This window comes from Populus euphratica, unplaced genomic scaffold (assembly GCF_000495115.2).
Source record: "Populus euphratica unplaced genomic scaffold, PopEup_1.0 scaffold68.1, whole genome shotgun sequence".
Lineage (NCBI taxonomy): Eukaryota > Viridiplantae > Streptophyta > Magnoliopsida > Malpighiales > Salicaceae > Populus > Populus euphratica.
Window position 1 is genome coordinate 690,939 of NW_011499901.1, and position 27,691 is coordinate 718,629.

Below are 27,691 nucleotides of genomic sequence, written 5' to 3' on the forward strand. Positions count from 1 at the left end.
ATAATTATATTCAGGCATGGGAAATTATAAATATTGACAACTCGAAGCCATCTTAACTCAAGTATAAACATAGAACATACAACGTAAGGGTTTTATATTTATAGTAATAAGAAAAAAATAAAAATATCGCGATAAATTACAAACGTATTGTTTTTCGTTTTGTTACAATGACAAAAGTACCCCTACGTCACGTAAAGGACAACTCAGTAGTAGAAAGCAAGACAGAGAGGGACAGAGACAGAAGTTTTGTCAGTACAGAAACCCAATAATATATATTATATATATATATATATATATTTTGGAAAAAAAAAAGCAACGAAAATGAAACGAAAGCTGCTGCTGCTGCTGCATCTGCTCTTCTTCTCCTTCTTCTTCACTCAGTAGATCTCTCTCTCTCACTCACTCACACGAGTGGATAGCCAGCCAGCCAGTGTTCCCATTCTTTTTCTTTTTTTCTTTATGGTGCTGAGTCAACTCGGGGTGAGATATTATGGGTTGTTGCCAAACTTCTTTGTTTAAGGCACCAATCTCCGATGACAGTAAAAACAATCAACAGCAACAGCAAAATCAACAGCAACAACCACAGCATGTACGAATTAACCATGCTTCACGGCCAACAAACGGAACGGAAACAAGCGGTGGTCTTGGAGGTGGTGGTGGGGTGCTGTCTTTCACGGAGTTCTCATTGGCTGACCTGAAAGCTGCGACGAACAACTTTAGTCCCGAGTTTATCGTGTCTGAAAGCGGTGAAAAAGCGCCAAATGTTGTTTACAAAGGACGGTTACAGAATCATGATAACAATAATAATAGAAGTTGGATCGCTGTCAAGAAATTTACCAAACTTGCCTGGCCTGATCCCAAACAGTTCGCTGTACGTAAATAAATTATATTTTCTTGTTTTTACTTTTAAATTCGTTCTGGGGTTTTGATTTTGTTGATGCGTTTTTTCCTTTTTTTTTTTTTTGAAGGATGAAGCGTGGGGTGTTGGGAAATTGAGGCACAAAAGGTTAGCGAATTTGATTGGTTATTGTTGCGTCGGAGACGAGAGGCTGTTGGTGGCTGAGTATCTGCCAAATGATACCCTTGCAAAACACTTATTTCACTGTATGCACCTTCTTGCATTATGTATTTATATGCATTTTTTTTTTCTATGTTGAATTTGATTCAGCTTTAGTTTTTTTCTTTATGTTTATTGAATTTGTTTGAAATTTTAATGTTATTTAGAATTTTATGTATTAGCTATTCCTATATTTGGATAATGTGGTAAGAAAATTGAATACTTTTAGATTAAGCTGCAATTTGTTGTCATAATAATGGGATTTCATTCTTGGTGCTGCTAAGTGCTTGAGCTTTTTGTTTGTGTTACCGATGACTATGTAGCATTCTTATCACTGGTACGGGTATATTAAGAAATTGTTCGTGTTCAAGGCAATGATGGGGCTAATGACATTCCGATCATTGAGATGATTTCTGTATGGATACCTCAAATCGATTGTGATGTGTAAAAGGAATTTGTTTAAAAACGAGTAGAAGAGGAAAGATGGAATTACTTTTTACTCTGTGACGTGAAGGTATGAGCTGGGAGGGTTGCAAAATTAATATCAGCCTGTAACTATGTCTCTTGCTATTCAGCTTGCAGAAATATTGGTATCTTGTATGTTGAATTGAACGATTATTAAATGGTCATCAGCTAATTTTTCTACCAGAATATTAACATATTTTCCGTCCATGAATACAATTTCACCATGCTTTCTTGACAGGGGAAAACCAAACTATTGAGTGGGCAATGCGTTTGAGAGTTGCACTATATATTTCTGAAGCTTTAGATTATTGTAGTTCTGAAGGTCGTCCTTTGTATCATGACTTGAATGCTTACAGGGTGCTTTTTGACGAGGTATAGTAAGTTTATCTTTTTTGGTAAGCTTGATGATCTATCATAATCTAGCCTGTCTATCTAACATTTGCATAAATTTTTTATCTGTGATTTCCATTTTATTTGATTAGTTTAACATCTCTGATTGTTATAAGATATTTCCATTTGCATAAATTTCTAGTGGATGGTTTTGGCAGAATGGAGATCCCCGGCTTTCATGTTTTGGATTGATGAAGAATAGTATGGATGGAAAGAGTTACAGCACAAATCTTGCTTATACACCTCCTGAGTACCTACAAAATGGTAAATGCTTTTGCTTTGTTATAAATCTACTTTGACTGTTGTTGATGTCTGTTTGCTGTGACTTTTCAGTAGTCAGTTCATTCACCTCTGTGCTATGAACATGTCATATGTGTCTTCTCTGCTGTTGGAAATCCCTTGAAAACAATGGTTTAAAATGCATGATGAAAATATTTTGGTTGAAAGTATCCTAGTAGCTACACCTTAAAAAAAAAAAAAAAGCTCCAAGTATCACAAGGATAATCTTATTATGCATTTTATAGAATCTGTAGTGTTTCTCAGAAAAAAAAGAGGTGAAAAATCAAAGAGAATGCATGTACCGTTGAGGAGAAAAAGAAGAGAGCTGGGTCTTTTCACTATTGAATTTAGTTTGTTCTTAAATAAGATACAGAGGAGCTGCTTCAAACACAGAATATTTTGAGGAGGACCCTTATTGGAAGACAATTTACAAGAGATCGATAAAAATACTTGTCCAACTTAATCATATTTGTACAACCCTCCGAAAGAGAAAATAAGAGTATACATTTTGAGCAGCTAATTTTATCTCCATTTTTCATGTGTGAAATTGAACTGATAACCTCATAAAGGCAATGGAAATTTTTTTTCTAATTGAAATGCAAATATAATGCCCAAGGATTGCCCAACATCAGTATTTATTGAGATAAGACATACTTAGACAATGCGCCAATTCTCCTTAATCAATCCTCCATGCATGTAGGACTGGTGCCTCAAATCTTTTGTTCTATTTTTTGAGTAGCCTTTAGAATTCAATAAAATGTTCTACGAGTTCATGTACGTAAGGCATTGCATTTTATGTCGACGAAAATTACATTTTTCAAATGTGAAAACTTAAGTGGTTGGCAGTAACCCTTTATAACACAATGAAACCAAATCTGGTATGAACAAAACATCGAAATTTACAAACTAATATAATGATTTATGCCTGGTGCATTCCATTAGCAATCTTGCATTTTCATTTCCAAAGAAGTGCCTTGCTCAATTTCTTTGTATTGCATAACAGCCCTCATTTTTGCTGCATTGCAATTCATTTTTGCTTGTATTAGTGACTACTATCTGATCATTGCTTCATAAAAGTAACTAAATCTTATATCTAGGAAGGGTCACTCCAGAAAGTGTCATCTTCAGCTTTGGGACTGTCCTTTTGGATCTTCTTAGCGGAAAGCACATCCCTCCTAGTCATGTAAGTAATTCATACTGTCCTTCTGTGCTGAACATCAGAATGCACCGTTTCCATTTAGTGGTTCAACAAAATGATCTTTTTTTTTTTTGTGGTGGGCAGTGGAGTCATATATGGCGATTCTTAATGGGATGCCATTTTGATAGTGCTTACTCTCAAGTTCTGTACATGATTAGTTAAGTAGAAGCTGGAGTGAAAATCAATGCTCAATGTGTTTGGATAATTTTGACTGAATTCTAGCTGGAGCCTTGGATTTGATTACTTGCTGTCCATTGTCACAAGCTCAAATTAAGAATACATTTATCTTCTCAATGCTCAACTGCTTTTTTCTCTTCATTACACAAGCTTCTCTCTCGTCTATGAAAACAAACAGTGTGAGATTGAGTTGCATGAGGATGTACAAGTCGATATTATTTTATGGAAGATGGCTGACTGGGAGTGTATATCTAGCCCATGTCGATACTCCATTGCTTGAGCTTTGAACCTGTTTTTGCTAATATTATGCCCATGATCTCTGATCATGATGACACATTGTCATTGCTATGCTATAACTTATATGGTTGAATAGATAAAATGACAGTTAATGCTATGCTAATGCTTAATAGGGAAATGGGAAATTGACAGCAAATGGAGTTTTATTTTATTTTTCCTTATAAAAGTACTTCATGTTAGTTTTTCTATTTGAAAATATGTATTATATATGTTTTCGAGTATCTGTAAATCAGTAGCCTGCATGGCAGGAATATTTATTATTTATACTATCAAATATATTTAAAGCAGTAGCCTGAATGGTAGACTAAGCTGTAGTTACTAAATGTCAGATTTTTTGTTGGACGTTTGACTCATTTGCTCCTTGCAGGCTCTTGATATGATTCGAGGGAAGAACATTCTTCTTTTAATGGATTCTCATTTGGAGGGAAACTTTTCAACCGAAGAGGCGACTGTGGTTTTCGATCTTGCCTCACGATGCTTGCAATATGAACCAAGGGAGCGACCAAATACCAAGGATCTTGTTACAACGCTTGCACCTCTGCAAAACAAACCTGATGTAAGCTGCCTACTTTGCTTCATTCCTTCTGTTTCATACAATTATCTTGTTTTAGTGTAATTTGATAATACTTGGGATCAGAATACAGGGGCTAGTTAAAATCTGGAATGACTGGATCGCTTGTCGCAATAGAGCCCTTTGTATTACTTGATATCTTGCCATTAATAAAATTTTTGCCTTAATTATTATCTTCCTCAACAGATTTGCCTCTCTCTCTCTCTCTCTCTCTCTCTCTGTATCTCAAGGAGGGGGTTGGTTTTTTGTTGCTATTTAGAAGTTGTTCTTCCTAGACAATGCATTTAAAATGTAGATGGTTGTATTCATGTAAGACTGGTACAGTTTTGGGATCATAAATCTTTGCTTCCAGGTTCCATCCTATGTGATGCTGGGAATTTCTAAGCATGAAGAAACAGCACCACCTACCCCACAGCACCCGCTCTCTCCAATGGGTGATGCTTGTACACGGATGGATCTCACAGCTATCCATCAAATATTGGTAATGACACACTACAAAGATGATGAAGGAACCAACGAGGTAATTGAATTGTACAAATATTATTTCTGTGATATCTATTTTGCAGAAGTACTTTTCAAGATATCCATTTCTAATTCTCTGCTGAAATCTTCCATTTTAAATGGGTATTCTCAGTTATCTTTCCAAGAGTGGACACAACAAATGAGAGATATGTTGGAGGCTAGAAAGCGTGGAGATGTAGCATTTCGTGACAAAGATTTTAAAACTGCTGTAGAATGTTATTCTCAGGTGTGTTTTCTCTCTTGTCTGTGGATGAGATAATGGCTTTTCCTGTATAGAAGTAGTAATATTCAGGATGTAATAGGCTTTAAGTAGCTGAGACTTTGACGCTACTAGTTACTTGGATACTTTGGCTCAATATTCTTACTTTGTTTAGGTTGTGATGGTTTCGCCTATGATGGTAAAGCCTTGGTGAATTGATTTATATCTTTGGTTTCGGAATTCTGATGTCTCAGCCATGAAGTTTAATGTTAATTGTAAATTGTTGTGCTTCATCCATTAGGATTTGAGATTTTCCCTGTCAACAGGACTGATACTATATTTCTCTTAACAAGGTCCTGGGGATGCCTTGTTAATTTGCTGGCAACAACATAGTTCCTGTTCTTAATCAACTACAAACCATGAAATATACTTGAATTAGTTTGAATACGCAAGTCTGTATTCATGTAGACTTGGTTGTCCATGCCTCCCTACCTCTTCATCTTTGAAAGACAAAATTGTAAGTGGATTCTGTATGGTGCTCACTGCTCAGTTATAAAATGCTTGTTTGTGCAGTTTATAGACGTGGGAACAATGGTATCTCCAACTGTTTATGCCCGGCGTAGTCTTTGCCATCTCCTATCTGATCAACCAGATGCTGCTCTCCGAGATGCGATGCAAGCACAATGTGTCTACCCTGATTGGTCTACAGCATTTTACATGCAAGCCGTTGCCCTTGCCAAGCTTGACATGCACAAGGATGCAGCTGACATGTTGAATGAGGCTGCTGCATTGGAAGAAAAAAAGCAACGTGGTGGAAGTGGTGGAAGATGATCTCAAGAACACTACTCTGTATTATTCTTTTGTAACCAGATCAATTATTGCAGTTCTTGTATAAAAAATGTGGGTTTGATGTGGAGAGGGAATTGGAAATGTTGTTTTTGCCCATATGCACCATAGCGTGGCGGGGTTTGGGGTGGCGTGGAGAAGAGTACTACTGCACTGGCCATTGCACTATTTTTTTCAGAAATTAAATGAAATAATTGATTTTGTTGTTTCGTATATAAAGAGAAACATCTAACACTATTGTTTTTGTATACGAAGGGAAACATATAACATGAACTAATTGTGCAATGAGGACACAGAGCCCTGAGGTTCGATTAATCATATGTATTCTTTTGGAGGCCATTGCTGGCTGTTAATATTAAGCTTTCTGAGAAGAGAGAATGCAGCAGAAATCAAGAACAAAGAAGTTTCACGAACAGAATCTGAAAGGAAATGCACGCTGAAAGATTGCCAAGAGAGAATAGAATCTTCGGGGGGAAAACTGGCAGGATGTTCGGCGAGAAACGGAGAACGCTCGGAGGACATGATCAGATAAATGGTGGGTTCCAAGGACATTGGCACCCTTTAGGCAATATAATTAATATAATAATAATTATTATTATTATTATAGTTGTTTTTAAAAATATTTTTTCTTTATAAATGTATTAAAATAATATTTTTTATAATTTATTTTTAACATAGTATAAGAATATTATTTAAAAAAAAATAAAGCAAAAAGAAAATATTTTTTTAAAGAAACTTTTAAAATATAAAATCGAACGGTTTTTTCACATCACATCATGAGAAAAGCAACGATTTTAAAAACTAGTACCAGAATCTTGCCTCTACAAATTCTTGGCCTTCATATTACAAAATTCATAAATAAAGAATAATTGATTTTTTGTGTATGTGTGTATGTTTAACTTATAAGACAACATGGTTTAGATACTTAAAAATTGCAATCAGGAAACATATAGTTCAGCTTTTCCATCAATGAAGAGACTCATGAACTCTTCTCCATCAACACTTTCTTTTTCTATGAGGAGTTGAGCAAGCTTGTGGAGGATGTCAATGTGAGTTGTGATGATTTGCTTGGCTCTTGTATAAGCTGTCTCCACCAACTCTCTTACCTCTGCATCCACCACATCAGCAGTCGCCATGGAGTAGTCTTTCTGGGATGACATCTGTGATTGGAACACAAGGGGGGTCTTAATCCAATGTTCTTGTTGTAGAAGAGTTGGAAATGGTGAATACGAGAAAGCTAGTGAACGGAGAAGGCAATAAAACTTCAAGCACAAACCCTACCTGTTGACCCAAGAAAGGATTTCCACCAGGTCCACCAATGGCAACCTGACCAATCTTTTTGCTGAACCCAAACCTCTCAACCATCTGCCTTGCCACACGTGAAACTTGCATGAAATCATTGGATGCTCCAGTAGTCACATTTTCCTGACCAAAAATCACTTCCTCGGCAACCCTGCATTTGAGATGAGACAGAATTAAAAATCGTAGGTTCGGTAAAACACTGGCAATTCCCTTATTTTCATAAAATCTATTTAACTCAAAAAATAAAGCTCGCAGTTCAACTAAGGTCCAAACTAAAGGGAAATTTGATGCTGCTTGCTCACTCTAGAATAGCAACTTGAAGAGCAGGAAAGTACTCATATGCCTTGCTACAATTTTTCCCCAGGAAATAGCCCAATCAATACGAGTAGAACTAACCTTCCACCAAGTGCAACAGCCATTTGATTCTCCAGGTAGCTTCTACTGTACAATCCAGACTCGAGCCTTTCCTCACTTGGAGCAAAGAATGTTAGACCACCAGCTTGACCACGGGGAATGATGGATATCTTGGCTACAGGATCATACTCAGGCATAAGTGCACCAACCAAGGCATGCCCAGCCTCTGCAAATGGAGAGTAACACACATAATTAGCCTAACAAAATTGAATCCTGGGATATAACAAGAGACTAGAGGAAAGGCCAAAAGGTTATCATGCTTACCGTGATAGGCAACTAATTTTTTCTTTTCATCCGAGACAACAGCATTTTTCTTTTCCGGTCCTGCAATTATCCTCTCCAGGGCATCAGAAATCTCATCCTTGCTTATTTCCTTAAGGTCACGCCTAGCTGCAACAATGGCTGCTTCATTCATCAGGTTCTGCAAATCAGCTCCAGTAAATCCTGGGGTCCTCCGTGCAATCTTTTCAAAATCCACATCCTTTGCAAGTGCCTTCCCTCTAGAATGCACCTATAATTCATGAAAGTAAAATTGTTCACTATTCTAAGGTCAAGCAAGAACAGAATTTGTAGACAATGGGACAGGCTTACAAAACAACCTGATTCTAGAATGCATTATCAGACAAATCAATCTAGTATCCATAATCACACCAATTCAGAACAGTCCATTTTTCTCTAGAAACAAACATATCAAATTATACAAAATTTATTTAGTATGCAGTGTCGGACCAATTAATAACTAGACCAGAAAACCATCATTTTGCAGAGAATTTATCTAATAACACCAATATTAACATTCAGAGTTTAGCTGCCCTGAACTACTGCCTCTTAATAGACAAGACAGGACAAAAACACATGCACGCAAACACATTCTACTTCAATTGTTTGTTTCCTTTTCCTAATCTGTGTCCTCCATACATCTTTACGAGGAATAGAACAACTTGGTTGACATTGTTGAACTTACCTGAAGAATCTTGACTCTACCAGCGACATCAGGCCTATCGACTGTAACCTGTCTATCAAACCTTCCCGGTCGCAACAAAGCCGAATCAAGAACATCGGGTCTATTTGTAGCAGCCAACACAATAACACCTGAATTACCCGAAAATCCATCCATTTCAGTCAACAACTGATTAATAGTCTGCTCTCTCTCATCATTCCCCCCTCCTAGTCCAGCCCCTCTCTGCCTCCCAACCGCATCAATTTCATCAATAAAGACAATGCAGGGCGCTTTTGACTTTGCTTTCTCAAACAAATCTCTCACTCTTGACGCCCCGACTCCAACAAACAACTCAACAAACTCCGAGGCTGCGCACGAAAAGAACGGCACCCCCGCCTCTCCTGCCACAGCTCTAGCCAACAATGTCTTCCCAGTCCCTGGCGGCCCAACTAATAAACACCCTTTAGGAATTTTAGCTCCTAAGGCTGTGTACTTATCAGGATTTTTCAAGAAATCAACCACCTCTTGTAACTCCAATTTAGCCTGATCAGCTCCGGCCACATCAGCAAACGTCACACCGGTTTCCGGAACTTCTTGAAACTTCGACTTCGACCGGCCAAAATCCATCGGTCCACCCAACCCACCGGGTCCACCTGGCCCACCTTGCGCCCGTCGAAACAAGAGAAACAAACCAGCAAAAGCAAGAAAAGGGAACAAAAGATTTCCAATAAAATTAAAGAGCCCATTACCAGAATCCCCCTCGGCAACCGAAATATCAACGCCGTTCATCGCTAAAATGTCGATCAGATCAGGGTCATTAGGGACAATAACGGTGGCACGACGACCATCTACGGCGGTGAGTTGTAGGGCAGAACCATCTTTGCTGAAACGAACTCTTTCCACTTTCCCTTTCTTGACCGCATTCAGAAACTCGCTGTACCGCCATTAACTACCTTCAGGAAGGTCAGAGGTTGACTGAGACTGGGGTTTCGGAGCTGTTAAGAGAAGATTTTGAGCGAGAGTAGAGGATGGTCTGGTGGGCTGGGCTTCAATAACAGGAGGAGGAGTAGGTGGTGGTGTAGGGTTGTCAATTGCTAGCGCCTGAGGGGTTAAAGAAGAGAAGATTAAGGCAGTAGCTATGGTTGCTTGTGACTGAAGGGATTTTAAAGACTCATGATTCTTTTCATTCACAATTTTCTGAAAATTTTTGGGCAGAAGGAAGGATAAGGAGGGTCTGGTTGTTTTGGGACAAGGCAAGCTTCGGGAACCAAAGAAGTTTGAAGTGAGTAAAGGGTTTGTAGTTGATGATGCCATGCTCTGGTTTTCTGGGATGTTCTGTCTGAGTCTTTGACACTCTGTGGTGTGTCTTTGCTTTATATTTATCTCTTAGAATTTTCTAAGAGAAAATTAATTTTTGTTCAATTTTGATTTGGAATCCAAGTGGATTAAAAAGGAGCCATGAACTTGGTGTTGTGTGAGAAGTATTTACGTGTACAATACAATATCCACTTGTTTCAAGTTTCCTGCAATTTATATGCAGCAGATCGGCATTTTAATTTAGGGTATATTTCATTGTTGCCCCCCTTCAGTTTGAAAGTTTCAATATTACCCTTCTTTTAGTTTCAAAAAGATCCATCATGACCCTTAATCATTAAATGAAATAATTTTTAAACTTGGCTTGGCCTGGTATATTGATTTGGGAAATTTAAATTTGGTATTAATTAAAAAAATTCAAATCAAGTTTTTAATTAAATCAAATAAAATATTTACTTAGTAAGATTGGGTTGGTTTAATCATATTTTTATTAATTCAATTGACTCAATCAAATTTAAAAATCAAGAAAAAAATAAAAATAATGTTATTATTTTAACAAAATTGATTGACTCAATCACGATATCTTTTTAAAAGTAGTATTTCTTTGACAGCTATATTAAATAACACATCTTTTATCTTTTAAATTTGATTTTGATTTTTTTAATACAAAATTTTCTTTATGTTTTCACTATATATATCATGAGGTATGGAGGGGGAAATGAGACATAATTATGTATAAATCAAATAAAAAATATGAAAAAATAACCTATTATTTTTAGCATAAAGGAACAAATGAAACTTTTTTTTTTAAAAAAAATCAGAGCTAATATTGAAAAATTTCGAACTTGAGAGTAAAAGCGAATTATTGACTAACTAAGAGAATAACTTTTTTTTTTTTAAGAAATATTAACAAAGCCTCGGCCTGTCCGCCATCGGTGGTTCTCATTTTCAATGGGGCAGTGTTTCCGAAGTTGCACCTTTTAGGCCCATTTTTTCAAGCCCATTTGGGTACTCCGAAGAAATAATATTAGCCCGTTAGGCTAGTGTTTCACATCGTGGCCTAAAGTCAATTTGACATTTTTCGGTCCAATAACGACACGAGTCTTCCCTTTTTAGGCCCATAAAACGAACGTTCGGCTAGGGCTCTGAATTCAGCTGAGGCTGTCCTAGTCTACTGTAATTTCAAGATTATTTGGAGATCAATGTACGGCAAGAATTTCAAGATTATTTTAGCTGAGACTGAGGCTGTGCTAGTGTGCTGTAAGAAATTCAAGATTATTTCAAAATTAATTGCTGAAGAGAGCGAGAGAGATGTTGCTGCTAAATTTATGTATGTTGATTATTTTTCTATGTACCAAAATTGTATGATACAAATAAATCTGTATAATGGGCAGCTGATAGAAGCAAAAACTGCCCAAGATTAAACTAGTGGGTGAGAATGTTAAGGAGAGAGACTCTAGTTTTCAGTAATAGCCTGTAGGCGAACTCCAACTCCTCTTCTACTTCTTGAATACTTGACTGTGATGCCTCCAAATGTTTCAATAAGTTTTGGACCTGTACAAGACTAATGTCTTTGCTTGATCTCCAGGGAAGAACCTCGGCATTTATCATTCCAACTTCTTTGGCATCAACTGTTCTTCTGGACTTGAGTAGTTTTGAAACAACTGACCAGCCATTTCCCTTTGATTTTGGTGTCAGAGAAATAGAAGACAAGAGGGATGCAAACACAGCAACACTGATCTCTTCAACTTCTCTTGTTAGGGTCACTAAGGTTGTGTCTTTGTCTTGGGCTACTGATATATCCTTCTCCATTGTCTTCAAACTTCTAAAGGACTTGGACTTAGAGATCACTTCCTTCATTTTTTTTCTAGAGATCATAAATGCTTCGATATCTCCTGCCAAGCTAGATTCTCCTCTCTTTCTCCGGATGGAGGACTTCAGGTCCTTTAAGCAATCTTTCATCTGTGAAAAGATATCTTTCGTTGCGCCACACACCTCTAGCAACCTGAGAGATCTATCCAGGACCTCATCCACCGATCCTTGATGGTGCACATTTGAGATAGCTTGGTAGGTGAGTGGCAATTGAAGAAAATCGTCCACGCTTTCGTATAAACTCTTGAGGAGGCCACTTAATCCTTGGCAATTCAATAAGGATGTTTCTTTTGAGGATCTCAACCTTCCCAACCGCACCTTAACACTCTGAGTTAGGGGATGGGATTCTGAAGGCAAACTGATGGAGCGAACATGGCAAGAAGCCTTGGAGGTTCCAATCAAAACATCCATCTTTGATCTTCCCCTTTAGCAGAAGAAAGCCTACATTAATGATGTGAATAATGGGTGATGTAATACAGTTCAAACTTCGAAGTTGTTTAAACCAACTCCTAGAGCTTCTATTATATATAGAGCAAGAATTAGCCGGTCAAATTCCCTTCCAGCCTTGCATTTGCTGCCATGAGTTGCTTTCTCCGACAGCGACCAGCTTTCTGTCATCATTGCTACAGTTCAAGATGATTACCGGCAATAAGATAATCCAAAAATATCAGCATATGTGCTGATGAATCCCAGACAGAAAAATTATTATTACATCATCTCATAATGCAATTGTCAATTCAAGAGGCAAAGAGAAGAACCATCGCTGATAATATCATCTCGTAATGTTAATGAAACGGGAAAAAGTCAGATACCTGACAAAATGTTTGTTGGTTCATTGCCATGACACCCTGCATAAGCGCATCAATCAACTAAAATATTGGTGCAAAAAAGTGGATTGGACTGCTGCGATGTCATCCATACAAATATATTAATTCGGCTCGAGCATCGAAAGGGATCATGAGGCTCGGAAATAGCTTTCATTGATGTAGTTGGCGATGAGCAACTGGAATCTTGACAGCAATGACACGTACGGTGATGCACGTGTGATATAGCTAGGTCAATCAACATGAGATGTATTTTGTTAATGATTGAACATAAGTGATAATTACAAGCTGGTTGGCGCGTGATGGAGCAAGATCCATCTGTTTGCTCTACCTTTCATCTTTAATTATTCATGTTGATTCCCTGTTGTAGAGCAGCATGTCCAAAATTTTCATTTTCCGATTAAATTAAACTCGGCCCAATCTCTTACTAAAAGGATTGAGCGGATACAAATATCTTGTTGTATATATTTTTTGATAGTCACATACGATATATAAGATATTAGACACAAAATATATAACAAAATAAATCAAACCTTTCTGTTCTTATCTTGAATCTTTAATTAACGCTACAGATGTGTATTCTTTTATATCTCGTATTTTCGAGTCATGAGTTGGGCAAGTACAGCAATTTTTACCCGTCCTACTTGTTCTTTCATTCGATGTAATAAATCATTTGAAAATTACCATCAAATTCTTTTATCTGCATTATGAATGGTTCCAAAGACTACATTCTGAGATTTGAGATTTAATATTCCAGCTAAATTATGCATATGGTGTGCTGATCATATTTCTGTGTGGGTTACAAGGAGGCATGATAATATTGTTTGAATCATTTGGAGGTATATTATTAGGATTATGCTTCCTGAACCACAACATTATTGATGAGATAAAGTTGGCATTGTCAGAAGACGACCTGCCATGTGACAGCAATTGCAAGTCTGGATGCATGCATTTTGTCTCTGTATAATAGGCCCAGAAGAGGAGTCTTCAACATCATTTTCCAAGATCACTGGTATCAGCATCAGTAACAGGACTTCTTCCCAGCAAGATAAGATGGCTACTTGTCATGTTCGTTCTATCAGCTGGCCCTCAATTTCTCATCCTCTAAGTGTAAGCGTTGAAGATCAATTGGACAGGTTGAGATCATCACAAACACCTTCCACTTCAGTTTACCAAAAAGCGAGGGGCCTCAGAGTTTTGCATGAGTGCGTAGATGATTTTCTTCAGTTACCACTGACGCAACAAACACTCTCCAAAGAAAGGGCAGAAGAGGTGTTGAATGGATCTCTGCTGTTGTTGGATGTGTGCAGCAACACTCAAGATGTTTTCTCATCAATGAAAGAACGCTTTAAGAGACTAAAATCATCCCTCAGGAGGAGAAAAGGTGGGGAATCTGGCATCGCAAGTGAAATTGAGGCTTACGTGGTGTCTAGGAAACAATTAAATAAAACAACCCGCAAATGCTTCAGAAATTTGAAGAGCATGGAGAAGAACAACACTTCAGCAGTCCATGCAGTCGGCATGCTAAGAGACGTTAAAGAAATAACACTGGAAATTTTCCAATCTCTCTTGTCTTTAGTTTCTCAGCCAAAGACAACATCAAGCTCCCGTGGCTGGTCTGTCGTTTCAAAATTATTTCAATCCAAACGTGCATCATGCGAAGGCGAAGCCACCAAACTGGAAATGATAGATGCTGAGTTGCTTGTCCTGAAGTCAGGCAAAGACATCAATCCTATACAAGTGCAAAATATATTGAAAGAACTAGAGCTATTAGAGTCAGTCATTCATGAAGCAGAGGAGGAGCTGGAGGCTGTTTACAGGAAATTGCTGAAAACCAGAGTTTCCATTCTCAACATTCTCAGCCACTAGCTGATGTTCATCTCCAGATGGGGTAGCTTTGCTTTCATTCCTTGCAACAATTTTGTAAAACTGTTTTGCATGGTTGTAGACATACTGTACTTGTAAGGGTATTAAGATCAATATACCATACACCAGTCCATGCTAACCCTGTAATATTTTGAAATGAATAGAAAAAGGTTTAATAGGAAATGACAACAATACATTGGAGGAGCAAGTCTTAGGTATAAATTATTGAAGGAAACTTTGGTAATTTGCTTAACACTTGATAAATATAAATAAAAAGAGAAAAACAAAAGAAAAATGAGGAGAATCTAATTTGAAGAGAGAAAACTGAGTGTGGAAAAGAAGAATAAAGTTAAAGAAAATAAGTTCAAAAAAGTAAGATTTATGTTTTGATATGCATAATTGTTGGTATTAATTAAAATTACAAAATTATTAAGATTTAAGGTTTTAAAGTTTATGATTTGAATTAGATTGATGAGTTAATTGAAATGTTATGGATTAATTGTTATATTTAATTGTTTAATTGGTTGGTTTTTAGATGATTTTGTTAGGAATCATGATTTTGAGATTAATTAGTTTAATTGATGTATCAAGTGTAAGAAATTGTGAAAATCCCTTTTTGGAAATACTGAACAAAAGCACCTTGTGTCTTAAGATTGAGGATGATAAAATTTCAGTTTGGTTTTTCATTTGTGAAAATCACAATTTACACCCCAACTTTGAAAAAAGTTGCAAATTGGTCCCTATAGAAAAATTCAAGATAGAAAGAATTGAGGATGATTATGGGTAAATTTTCAGTATAGTTATGGATTTATGATATTTTTGGTTTGGTCCTCCAATCTGGTAAAATTACAATTTGACATCTAAAATTCGGTGGAAAATCCAAATTAATCCCTAATTGTAATTCTATTTTTTCATATTGGTTTTAATGAATAATAAAGGTTTATTGGTGAATTATTATCAAGTATTTTGATTTGTTTTCTTTTAAATTAGATTTCATGCAATGGTTTGATTTTTGAATTTTTTTGAAAAAAAAACTATTTTGGTTCCTAAACGTATAAGGTTATAAGTTAGATCATAAGTTAAGTGTATTAAATTAAACTTATGTTCCTTTTGAGTTTTTTTTTAGTATGTCTTCTTTTGTTCTAAAATATTCTTGATATTCCACTTATTGGACATCAATATGATTTTTTCAATACTTACTTCTATATTTGTTATGCTTTGAAGTCAAATGAGTGAATAATATTACATATGTATGAGAAATAATATAAATATTTGAATTGTTAGCCTGAAATAGATAATACTTCTTGATAATATATGCATGAAATAGATAATACTTCTTGATAATATATATCATTTTAAACATGATCATTTATTAAATATGAATTCTGAATATGAGATATGTGTATGTTTAGTTTGATAATTTCTCATTTCATTGATGTCATAAGTTGAACATCGAGATATAATTCTATTTGCTTGATTATGATATGACCCTTTGGTATGCCAACTCATATTAACAAGACAATGTTAGTATTTATGCACATCATATCTGAAGCCTAGGTAGTCGAATGAGTCATCAACCCATACAAACTGATCATCTCACAATCTAGAGCTACATGCTCATTGCATTTTTATTTTATGACAAGTCTTATCTTATAATATTCCTTGTTATAGCTTATTTGTAAAGCTTTCTTATGAAAGTATAAAGTCAAATTTGTACATATCTTTCTTTGTATTATTATTTTGTATATGTTTATTGAACTCTATCTATATATTCATTGAGTTATTGAACTCATTCTCTCGTTATTTATCATTTTCAAACTTGTAGTTTTGCTAGCAAATCATTTTTGTTGTGCTTCAAAATATGCTTTTTAATTTTAATTAATGTTATTCTATTATATCTAGTTAGAGCTCTAAAATTACGGTACTTGTATTAACTCTTGTATTAAGATGTTGATTTATATTTTGTAATTTAATTATGGAATTAAAAGATATGTAGAACTCTAGTTTGTTTAAATGTAAAAATTGATATATAAGTTTAGATTTATATAGATATAAAAACCCGGAGGAAAATTTTATCTATATGTCAATTATAAATCTAAAAATTAGGTTATGATAAATTTAATATCACAATTTTAGTTTAAAGAAACAATAATATAATTAATTTCATAATAGATGAAGCATCATAATCTGTATCATCCTTGATTGTTCTCTTTGAAATTTTAAATTCTCTTTTCATGAGAAATATGTTTTTTTATAATTATCATAATATTGTTTTAGTATTATTTAAATACTGCGTCTAGACAAGCAAGAACTTCTAATAATGAAAAGTTGTACATTCATCTCATTTAAAAGATTTTATAATAGTGATGAACGAATTATTATAAAAATAAACGATCAAGAAAATATTGAAAAAATAATTTTAATTTTTTTTATTTATTCCCTCAATGACTTTTGATTGAATTGCTTAATCACATCCTTCAAATGATTGACTCGATTGATCCATATTGTTGAATGTATCATAGATTTTAAATATCTTGATTTTTATTTTCTTAATATAAATTTTCAAAATAGTTTTCAAGAATTTAAAAAAGATCAAAATATGAAAATCTTACCCAATTTAATTAATCAAGATTAGAATTTATGAAAAGTTTGTATTATGGAGTGATGAAACATTAATTGTCCGAAAATCATGGAGAATAATGGCAGTCAAGCCAACAGAATCTTCCAAAAATAGATATGATGCTTCTATTATATATGTAACCCTATCTCACAACCATCAATAACTCAATTCTAACTCTTGAAAAAAAAAAAAACACAGCAATGGCTGCCTTTGTTAGGAGTCTAGTGCTTGCCCTCATGGTTTCTAGATTCATCAACATAATGGCATCCGACGACGACCCTTATGACGCAATATGCTCGCCGATATGGGGTTACTTCCCTGACTGTGCTGAGTATTTGGGTGGTTTAACCCATCACCTGCCAAAAAAATGCTGTCACGGCATCAGAAAGCTCAATGAAATAGCTAAGAAAGCCAAAAAGGGACCAAAGGTGGTCTGCTTTTGCATTGAAGCCTACATGGTTCCTCAAGATTTTCACTTAAAACCTTCACGAATCAAAAAGCTACCAAAGAAGTGCCACACAGATATTCGTTTCCCGATTTCTGAAACAATGAACTGCTCGTAAGTAAAGCTTTCCCATTCCTTTCTCTCTTTCAGATTCTTTAAACTATGTAACTTACTTACTGTTCTTGATCTTTTATTTTTCAGGTTTGACTAGCGTTGAGAGGTTGAATTCTTGAAGGACTTGCTGCCTTCATTGATAGACTAGTATGTAGAATATCAACAATAAATGGTATCAACAATAAATGGTTTATGGGCAAGATGTTTTTTTTTTTAATTTCTGTAATATTTTATAATCGGTAGTATATCTCTATTTTCTTTTAATATTTTGGGTAATTTGTGTTCTGGGATCTTTTTTTTTTTTTAATTTCCCTTTACAAATTTCAGCTTGTCTTCAAAGGTTAATTCATCAGAGTATTGATTTTTTGGTGGCATGTAGTTAAATCAATGCCGTGATGAATTCTCATCGGCGGATGGTTGGATATTATTATTATTCATCAAGATCACACGCACGGCCTGCATGTATTTTAAATATGACCCTATATAACACATCATCCTGACATGAAGATCTGCGCAATCTGTATAATAAGATTCAAATCAAATTAATATTGTGATGGTCAACTACTGTCTGAGAGTCATGGTGGCAAAGTGCTCGTGCAAGTCTTTAAATATTCTTCCAGTATTTCTTTTATGGGATTTCTCTTCTCGAGATCCGACCGGGACACAGCATTGGCAGAACTGCCAACTCACCGCATGATAAACAATTAAAAGCTCTAGAGGAGGATGGAATTCCTCTTGTCATCATTCTTCTGCTACAGAGAGGGGGGGGACGGGACTAACTGATGTTAGCCAGGACAACCATGCATCATCTAATTAAGAGTTGAAATACTACTTCAGCAACTACAATTATCAAAAACGTTAGTTATTAACTAAATGAAATTGTGACTTTAAGACAAACTTAGACTACTATTGGGCAGGCGCTCTCTTTCAAGGGAAGAGAACCCTTCAAAAAATGGCGTGTGCCGCTATCTGTGGATGGCATACGTATTCTTTAGTAAAAGGCTAAAGAATAGTTCGGTTTGTGCTCACCACAGGCTAATAATTTTATTAGGCAAACGCCCATACTCCAATCTGTTCATTGAAGAAACTATGAATGTACAGTAATTATCATGGGAAAGAACTAGTGAGGAAGAAATGCAAGACCAGTGGAAAGAACTAGCGAGAAAGAAATGCTCAGCAGCCATTCCAAGTGCAACAGACGTCACTGACCGAGGCCATGGACCTTCATGATCGCCCATTGACCCCGTCCAGGTAAGTATGTTCTGCAGTTTCTCTATGCTTCTTATTTATAGCCTCAGCTCTTTTTCTCTTTTAGTTTTAGCCGACGTGGGTTATGGTTATTTTCACACAAGCCAAGTTTCCCTGTATACGGCCCTGTCATCTTCTGGGAAACATTCGTGCAGGGCAACTAATCCACCTTCTTATCTTGTTATTCAATCGTGTTGGAATTTTTGATCGGATGGTTACATAAATGCACTGGCAGACCATGGAAATTATAAAAATTACGCCAGAAAGAGAACACTTCTCCACATTTTTTCAATGGATTGGTTGTGTCACAATTACTGGATTCTGAAGGTTCAGAATGCATAGCTACCTGTATTTCTCATGGTATTTCAAAACATGGTGGATCCTTCCATGTTGGCACCTGCAGGCTATTCTATATATTTCTGTTACTTTACTTGCTACTTCTATGCAGCACTACGGATTAGATGCTATTGTCTGCTTTGCTACCGGTTACATCTGCAATTTTTGGTCCCTACTCCAAGCTCTAGGTGTTTTTTGCAGATTACTTTTTGCTTCTGATTGACAGGCTGTTTCATTTCTCTTAACAGGCTGATATTCAAAGTCAGCATCTACTTGCTCTTGCAAAGTGTGTTCAATTGCCTTCCAGCTGCGTACTTCTCCTCTCAGTTGTTGCCTTTCGGATATTTACCTGCTGCCAACTTCATCGGTTTTAGCTTCTTTCTCTGGTCTTGTTGCAGCACCTCATATATTCTCCATCGAGCTGTTTTTTCATTACGCATCCATCTTCTCCTCCAGCAGAAGAAAAGGCCTCCACTCATGCGATGCACGCAGGATGAAATTCAAAGTAGTTAAACGAACTCCTCTAGCATCCATTATATGTGCAACAACAGTATCAATTCCGAGTCGATCGTTCCAGACTCGAATTTGCTGTCAGGTGTTGCATTTTTCCGACAAGCCCGGCTTGCTGCCTATAAAATACTCTTGATATTAAAGCATACACCCCTATGTTGCAGACAGAAAAATTATCATAACAGCAGGATACATTTGAATATCCTGAAATTTACCGATCATATCTTCGTGAAGTGCTATTAAAGAGGCAAAGATAAAGAAACCATTGCTACGAATACTATTTTTTAATGATAATGAAATGAATATAGATCAGTTATTCAGGTCTCTGACAAAATTGTTTCCTTGCTTCATTGCCATGACACCCTGCATAAGCATATCAATCAAGTAAAATATATATGCACGCAATTGGACTGCACCCATATTTTCCCAACACATATATTTATTATTCTTGAGTTTCAAATTGAAAATGGATTTCGAGGCTCGGAAGTATCAAATAGCTCTCATTGATATACAGGGTGAGGAGCAACTGGAATCTTGACAGCCTATTGCTTGCATCTAAATTTGCCTTGGTGGTGCGTGTACGACGATATAGATCAATCAAACATGGAATGTATTTGTTAAATGCACACAAGTGATCATCCTAGCTGGTTTGTGTCTGATTAAGCAAGATCCACCTATTTGCTATACGTTTTCATATTTAATCTATTTTGTACATATTAATTATTGAAGTTGATACCTCATTGTAGAGCAGCATGTCAACGAAGCAGGAAGCAACTTTGTCAGAGACTTTTTGTAAGTAATCAATTGGCTCCAAGAACTTCATTGTAAGATTAAAATTAGAACATTTCACGTGATGAGATTCCAGCCAAATTATGCATATGGTGTGATGATCATATTCTGTCTACTATTGTTTGTAAATTTATGATCAGTTGAGCTTATTTTATTGGCATTATGTTTCTTGAACTACAACCACGATGAGAGAAAGTCGGTATGGTCAGTAAACTTGCCAAATGACAGCAAATGCAAGTCTGGATTCATTGCATTCCCTATTGTTGTTTCCCATTCTATATATAAGAGGCCCAGAGAAGACTTCTTGAACAACAACTCCGAAGATCAATTGTATCAACATCAGCATCCAAGTATTTTCTGCTAAAGAATAAGATGGCTACTTGTCATGTTCGCTCTATCAGCTTACCCTCCAGATCTCATCCTCTAAATGTTAGTGTTGAAAATCAATTGGAAAGGTTGAGATCATCACAAACAACTTCCACTTCAGTTTACCACAAATTGAGTGGCCTCAAAGTCTTGTATGAGTGTGTCGATGATTTTCTTCAGTTGCCACTAACCCAACAAACCCTCTCCAACGAACAACACAAAGAAAGGGCAGAAGAGCTGTTGAATGGATCACTGCTCTTGTTGGATGTATGCGGCACAACCAGAGATGTTTTTTCGTCAATGAAGGAATGCTTGCAACTACTTGAATCATCCCTCAGAAGAAGAAAAGGTGGGGAATCTGGTTTGGCAACTGAAGTTGAAGCCTATATGGTTTCTAGAAAACAAATTAATAAAACAATCCGCAAATGCTTCAGAAATTTGAAGAGCGTGGGAAAGAAAAACACTTCAGCAGTAGATGCTGTCGGCATGCTAAGAGAAGTTAAAGAAATAAGCCTTGAAATTTTCCTATCTCTCTTGTCCTTGGTTTCTCAGCCAAAGGCAAGATCAAGCTCCTATGGCTGGCCTGTCATTTCAAAATTATTTCAATCCAAGAGTGTATCATGCGAAGGCGAAGCCACAGAATTGGAAAAGATAGATGCTGAATTGCTTGTCCTGAAGTCAAGCAAAGACATCAATCCTGTACAAGTGCAAAATGTATTGAAAGGACTCGAGGCATTAGAGTCCAGCTTTCAGGAAGCAGAGGAGGAGTTGGAGGGCGTTTACAGAAAGTTGGTGAAAGCCAGAGTCTCCATTCTCAATACTCTCAACCACTAGTTGATGCACTTCTCAAGATGGACAGCTTTGCTTTCACCATCGTTCAGTACAATTTTGTAAAGCAATTTTGCCGGAGTTGTAAATATACAGCATGTACAATTCTATCAAAATCAATATGAATACAACAATACAGTAACAATTATCTTAATCATATGCTCCATCTCCATTTCAATATCTTGCTTTGAGAATTTATATGTTGGTCCTTCAGAATTTATCTGAAACCTGTTTCAGTTCTTATCTCATCTCGCAGTGGTCATTACTTCCTGAATAAAAACACATCTCTTTTACTACAAAACACATAAATAAAGTTGGATGGAAAAGAAAAGAGAAGGCAGAGGTTTTATAGCTAATCCCATTCCCTTATATCAGGAAAAATGTCCTTTTGTTTTTCTTCCAAAGCATGATCATTCTCAACAGAAACAGATCCGGAAATGTTACGAAAGAAGGTTGAGCAGGCTTAATGACTGGAGTCGGATAACACCATCAGCTAGCATGCTGATTTAATAGTTTTTTAGTCTTTCATTTGTGCAGGGAAAACTATGAATAAATAACTGGTTATCAATGTAGCCGGATCAATTCACAAGTTCTAACTTTTTTTTTCTTTTTGTGCAATCAAAATCAAGATCAAACAATCAATAAATATAATTGAATAATCACATAAATCAACACCAAAATTTTTACATGGAAAACCCGATACGAGAAAAACCACAAGACCGTAGTCCACTTAAAAACTTCCACTATCAACAAATAATGGGTTTTTAATATGTTTGCTCTAATTAATTCATTGCAACAACTACAGTAAACATTAGGTTTTTAATTCCAAGAGACAGTCATGCTATCTCTTGGTAATTAATATGATGGTCCCACTATCATATGGTGCAGAATCACACATAACAAATCTCCACCACACGCACCATGTGTGGAATTTACCATACTGGCGATCAACATGTAAGCTTCAATTTAGGAGGGTCTGACAAGCCTGCTTCCCTTCTACAAAACTCAAATTTCTCTCTCAATAGAGGTTTGATCATCATGTCTGACATGTTGTTATCAATATGGATCTTCTCAACAACAAATAACTTGATCTCCATAGCATCTCGAATCCATTGATATCTAACCTCAATGTGCTTTGATCGAGAGTGAAAAATAGGATGCTTACTAAGATGGATTGCACTTTGATTACCACAATGTAACACAAAATTCTCTTAAACTAGGCCAAGTTCATGTAAGAACTTCTTCATCCATAACAACTCTTTGCCCCCTTCAATAAGAGCAATATATTCAACCTCTATAGTAGATAATGCAATATATTTTTGCAACCTTGATTGTCATGAGACTGTTCCCCCTGTAAACTTTATCAATTATCATGATGTGGACTTTCTAAAATCAACATCACCAGTTATACCTACATTTGTGTATCCATCCAACACAGGTTTATTATTGCCAAAACATAAGCTAAAACTAAAGGTACCTTTGAGATATATGAGTATCCATTTTACTGCTGATTAGTGTTCTTTACTAGGATTTGAGTGGAACCGACTAACCACACCAACTGCATGAGCTATATCTAGCCTTATGCAAATTATGACATACATCAAGCTACCAACTGCGAATGCATAAGGAACGTTTTTCATCTCATATTTTTCTTCATCACTTGAAGGACATTGCTTATAACTTAGTTTAAAGTGGCTTGTAAGTGGAGAACAAACAGGATTGGAGTTGTTCATGTTAAATCTATCAAGTACAACTCAGATTGAAGACATCTTAACCACAAGTGAAAAAATTCCTTCAAAATCAATACCCTTTTTCTGACTGAAACCTTTCATAACCAATCTTGCCTTGTACCTTGGCTGCGAATAATGCTTATCAATTTTCAACTTGAACACCCATTCGTTTTTGAGTGCTCTTTTACCTTTAGGAAGCTTCACTAACTCAAAAATATGGTTTTTATGTAAGGATTTTATCTCTTATTGCATTGTTTTCAACCACTCACTTTTCTTATCATGTGACATAGCTTCATCAAAGTATTTTGGTTCTCCCCTATTAGTAATTAATACATACTCATGAGGAGAATATTTTGTGGAAGGTTAGCGAGGTCTAGTTGACCTTCTCAATTGTGGCTAATCTGGAGCTTCTTATATAACCTGTTCAGGAATAACATCAATATCATCATTAGTTGATTCAGGATCACCAACTAATGGCTCAATAAAAAAACCATCATTATCATCATTTTATAAATCTCCCTCCTGATTAATAGGCATCAAGGGTAATTATGGAGTAGGTCTTGGATTTGAATTAGATGGAATAAAAATAGTAGACTTTATTTTCTCCTTCTGTTTAAAGTGTTCAATGGTTTGATCTTCAAAGAAGATAACATCTCTACTTCTAATAATTTTCTTCTCCTTTGGATCCCACAACCCATGGTCAAACTCATCATCTTTGGAGCCCAAGAAAATACATTATTTTATCTTGCTTTCAAGTTTAAACCTTTTATTTTTGGGAACATGTACAAATATTATGCATCTAAACAATCTCAATTGTGCATAAAAGACATCATTTCCTTTCCAAACTCTATTTTGAACATCAAAATCAAGAGGAACTAATAGAGAAAGGTTGATCATAGTAATTGCAGTCTTCATTGCCTCACACCAAAAGGATTTAGGCAGCTTTACATGAGAGAGCATACATATAATTCTTTCAACAATGGTTCTGTTCTTTCTCTCGGCCACTCTATTCTGCTGTGGAGTCTTAAGAACTGTATTCTCCAACTTGATACCTTGTTCCTTGCAATACTTCTCAAAAGGACCCCTATATTCACCATCATTGTCAGCTCGAATACATTTCAGTTTTCTACTAGTTTCTCTTTCAACTCTGACATGAAAATCTTTAAAGACATCAAGCACCTAATCTTTGGATTTCAAACAAGTGGTCCAAATTTTCATGGAGTGATCATCAATAAAACTAACAAAGTACAATGCACCTCTAAGAGACTTATCAATCATAGAGCAAATATCAGTATGAACTAAATCAAGAACATGTGATCTTCTATGTGAAGGTGATCCTTAAAATACAACTCTATGTTGTTTACTAGTTAAACAATGAGTATATGTGTTCAAGTTCATACCTTTTAATGAAAGGTAGTTCTTCTTGGCTAGGATGTTAAGGCCTTTCTCACTCAAATATCCAAGTTGTTTATACCATAAATCAGTAGAGCAATCTTTAATTGCATTTACCTTCCCTTTTATCACCTTAGCTTGTGACATCTAAAGACTCATCTTCTTCCCTTTAGCAACAATTAAAGAATTTCTAGAGAGCTTTCATTTACAATCTCTAAAGTAATTGTGATAACCTTTTTCATCAAGAGTACCTGTAGAAATTAAGTGTATGCACATATCAGGTACATGCCTCACATTTTTAAGTAGCAACTTACACCGAGTATTAGTTTCCAACCAAATATCTCCAATGCCTACAATACTAGCCATCCCTTGATTTTCCATCCTAACTTGACCATAATTACCAGTAGTGTAGGATGTGTAAAAATCATGTTGGGGTGTCATATAATAAGAAGTTGTTGAATCTGTAACCCATGTGGTATCTTGACATGCAAGATTAACACAACCATTATCATAAATAATGAAAACATCACTGTTAAATACAACTGCAGCTATATCATTCTCTTTATTCTTATCTTCATCTTTTCCCTTTTTTATCTCTTTTATGCTTTTTACAGTCTTTTTGAATATGACTTGGCTTGTCATAATAATAATACTTAAAATCCTTCCTTGATTGAGATTTTCCTCTTGACTTCCATTTGCCTTTTTTATTGCTGGATTCTCTATCTTACTTGCCATGAGAGAACCTACTTTGACTTCTCCCTTGACTTTTTATAACAAGTGCATGATACTCGAAAGTGCTTGTCCCTTTCCCTTTCTTCTCTTCATTGAGGATACTATCATTCATTTTCTTCAAAGTAATATTTCCATTCGAAGTAGAATTACTAAGTGACACTACCAAAGCCTTTTAATTATCCGGCAATGAACTCAATAAGATTAGTACTTGCATCTCATCGGCTAACTCAAGATTCATCAATGGAAGCTAATTCAAGAACCCTTGAAATTTATTTATATGCACTGAAGCATCTTCATCATCTTCATCATCTTTGTACTTCAAATTTAAAAGGTTTATAATTACAAAAACCTTGTTTTGTGCACTCTTTTTAGCAAAGGTTTCTTCCAACATCTTCCAAACTGTATAGTAGTCATGTTCTTGAGAAATATGATAGACTTAAAAGATACCCATTTTCTAACATAAGCACTCGCTCTTCTATTAAGCTCATTATATTTTACCTCATCCATCTCATCAAGTTTTATTCATTTACACTCAAGCAGCAATGTCAGATCATTGCAATATAAGTGATCCTCCATCATTGTTTTTCATAGAAAATAATAAGAGGAAGTGGGCTTTATCATGCTCGAATCTTTCTTTTCCATTTTAACTACACAAGAAATTCAATATACACAACCAGTGCTCTGATACCACTTTGTTGGGAAAACTATGAATAAATAACCGGACACCAATCTAGTCGAATCAATTGACAATTCACAAGTTCTAATTATTTTCCCTCTTTGCGCAATCAAAATCAGGATCAAACAATCAATAAATATGATGTAACAATCACACAAATCAACATTAAGATTTTTACGTGGAAAACTCGATGCTGAAAAAACCATGGGACTGTAGTTCAAAAAAAACTTTCACTATCAATAAATGATGGGTTCATAATTGTTCTTTCTCATATTCAACTAAGGGATACAACATATATATTATTAAGAACAACCTATTCTTGGCATAAAACAAGATTAAAGGAGCATTTAAGAAAAACTCACAATATTGACAGCCCTGTCTTCTGTCAAAACGGCCAACTTTTACACAATCAATCTTCGATCCAACCATTCAAAATGAAAAGTAGCGTATCTAGAAGCTGTTGTCCAAAACTCAGCCCAATCTAATAGTAAACGAGCTGAAAATTGAAGAAAAAAGACAGATTATTCTACTACCTCTTCTTCCTTTCTTTCTCCCATGCTCTCTGTTATATTTGCTCTAATTAATTCACTATAGCCGCTACATTAAATATTAGGTTTTTAATTTCAAGAGATAACCATGTTATCTATTGACAGTTAATATAGTGGTCTCACCATTATATGACGTGAAACCACATACAACAAGTGAAGATAGAGCTATTGGATGGTCTATGTGTGAAACCACATACAACAATTTGTTCAGTGAAGATAGAGCTATTGGATGGTCTATGGTTCCCAAATTATTGAAATCCAGGCGTGTTCCATACGACGGGCAAGTTGATGCCAATGAAATGAAGAAGATGAATGATGGATTGATTGGTCTAAATGGAAAGATTTTCAGCCATTTTTAAATAAAGATTCTGCCCTTTTCTTTTTAAATGATGAGAGAACCAACAGGATTTCCAACAATTTATAGAAAAGCCATACCAGCCCTGAAAAATTCATGAAACTGAGACAGACAAAAGAGGCGCACATCCCTGTCATGCAAAAACAGTTTTCTATCTCTTTGTCTATTGTTTAAAAATAATAATAGTGAAGTGTTCACGTGTCAGAGATAGCTAGAGTATTAACGAGAGGGAAGGCTTTATTTGAGATGAACCAATCCACTTACACTGTGTATTATAGATACAGCTTAGCGAATTTCTATGAGAGAAATTGTACAAATGGACAGCTGATAGAGGAAAACATTGACCACTACGAGGAAGTTACTTGTGTACTAGTGATTGAGAATGTTCAGCAGAGAAACTCTGGTTTTCACTAGTAGTCTGTATACACATTCGTACTCGCTTATGCTTCTTGAATACTCCAATGTAATG

The 27,691-nt window shown here is 35.7% G+C and overlaps 6 protein-coding genes across 6 annotated transcripts; 4 read left to right on the forward strand and 2 right to left on the reverse strand.

The window, feature by feature from the left end:
• The first annotated feature begins 309 nt into the window (after positions 1 to 309).
• LOC105132870 (probable serine/threonine-protein kinase At4g35230) lies at positions 310 to 6,216 on the forward strand. Its single transcript, XM_011036600.1, has 9 exons — positions 310 to 871; positions 969 to 1,104; positions 1,761 to 1,894; positions 2,071 to 2,176; positions 3,289 to 3,374; positions 4,231 to 4,419; positions 4,787 to 4,954; positions 5,069 to 5,182; positions 5,729 to 6,216. Exons 1-9 carry the CDS (start codon positions 491 to 493, stop codon positions 5,984 to 5,986), a joined length of 1,572 nt encoding a protein of 523 aa, XP_011034902.1. The 5' UTR covers positions 310 to 490; the 3' UTR covers positions 5,987 to 6,216.
• A 561-nt stretch (positions 6,217 to 6,777) lies between these two features.
• Positions 6,778 to 10,060, reverse strand: VAR1 (FtsH extracellular protease family). Its single transcript, XM_011036601.1, is given in 5 exon segments — positions 6,778 to 7,161; positions 7,283 to 7,454; positions 7,700 to 7,883; positions 7,982 to 8,228; positions 8,682 to 10,060. Coding segments are annotated over 5 exon segments (2,115 nt in total). The 5' UTR covers positions 9,972 to 10,060; the 3' UTR covers positions 6,778 to 6,939.
• A 1,336-nt stretch (positions 10,061 to 11,396) lies between these two features.
• Positions 11,397 to 12,924, reverse strand: LOC105132965 (uncharacterized). Its single transcript, XM_011036718.1, has one exon. It carries the CDS (start codon positions 12,252 to 12,254, stop codon positions 11,397 to 11,399), a length of 858 nt encoding a protein of 285 aa, XP_011035020.1. The 5' UTR covers positions 12,255 to 12,924.
• A 796-nt stretch (positions 12,925 to 13,720) lies between these two features.
• LOC105132966 (uncharacterized) lies at positions 13,721 to 14,536 on the forward strand. Its single transcript, XM_011036719.1, has one exon. It carries the CDS (start codon positions 13,721 to 13,723, stop codon positions 14,534 to 14,536), a length of 816 nt encoding a protein of 271 aa, XP_011035021.1.
• Positions 14,537 to 17,353: 2,817 nt separating this feature from the next.
• Positions 17,354 to 17,809, forward strand: LOC105132968 (non-specific lipid-transfer protein 13-like). The gene is made up of 2 exons (XM_011036720.1): positions 17,354 to 17,712; positions 17,800 to 17,809. Exons 1-2 carry the CDS (start codon positions 17,354 to 17,356, stop codon positions 17,807 to 17,809), a joined length of 369 nt encoding a protein of 122 aa, XP_011035022.1.
• Positions 17,810 to 20,923: 3,114 nt separating this feature from the next.
• LOC105132872 (uncharacterized) lies at positions 20,924 to 21,943 on the forward strand. Its single transcript, XM_011036602.1, has one exon. It carries the CDS (start codon positions 20,968 to 20,970, stop codon positions 21,793 to 21,795), a length of 828 nt encoding a protein of 275 aa, XP_011034904.1. The 5' UTR covers positions 20,924 to 20,967; the 3' UTR covers positions 21,796 to 21,943.
• The last annotated feature ends 5,748 nt before the right edge of the window (positions 21,944 to 27,691 follow it).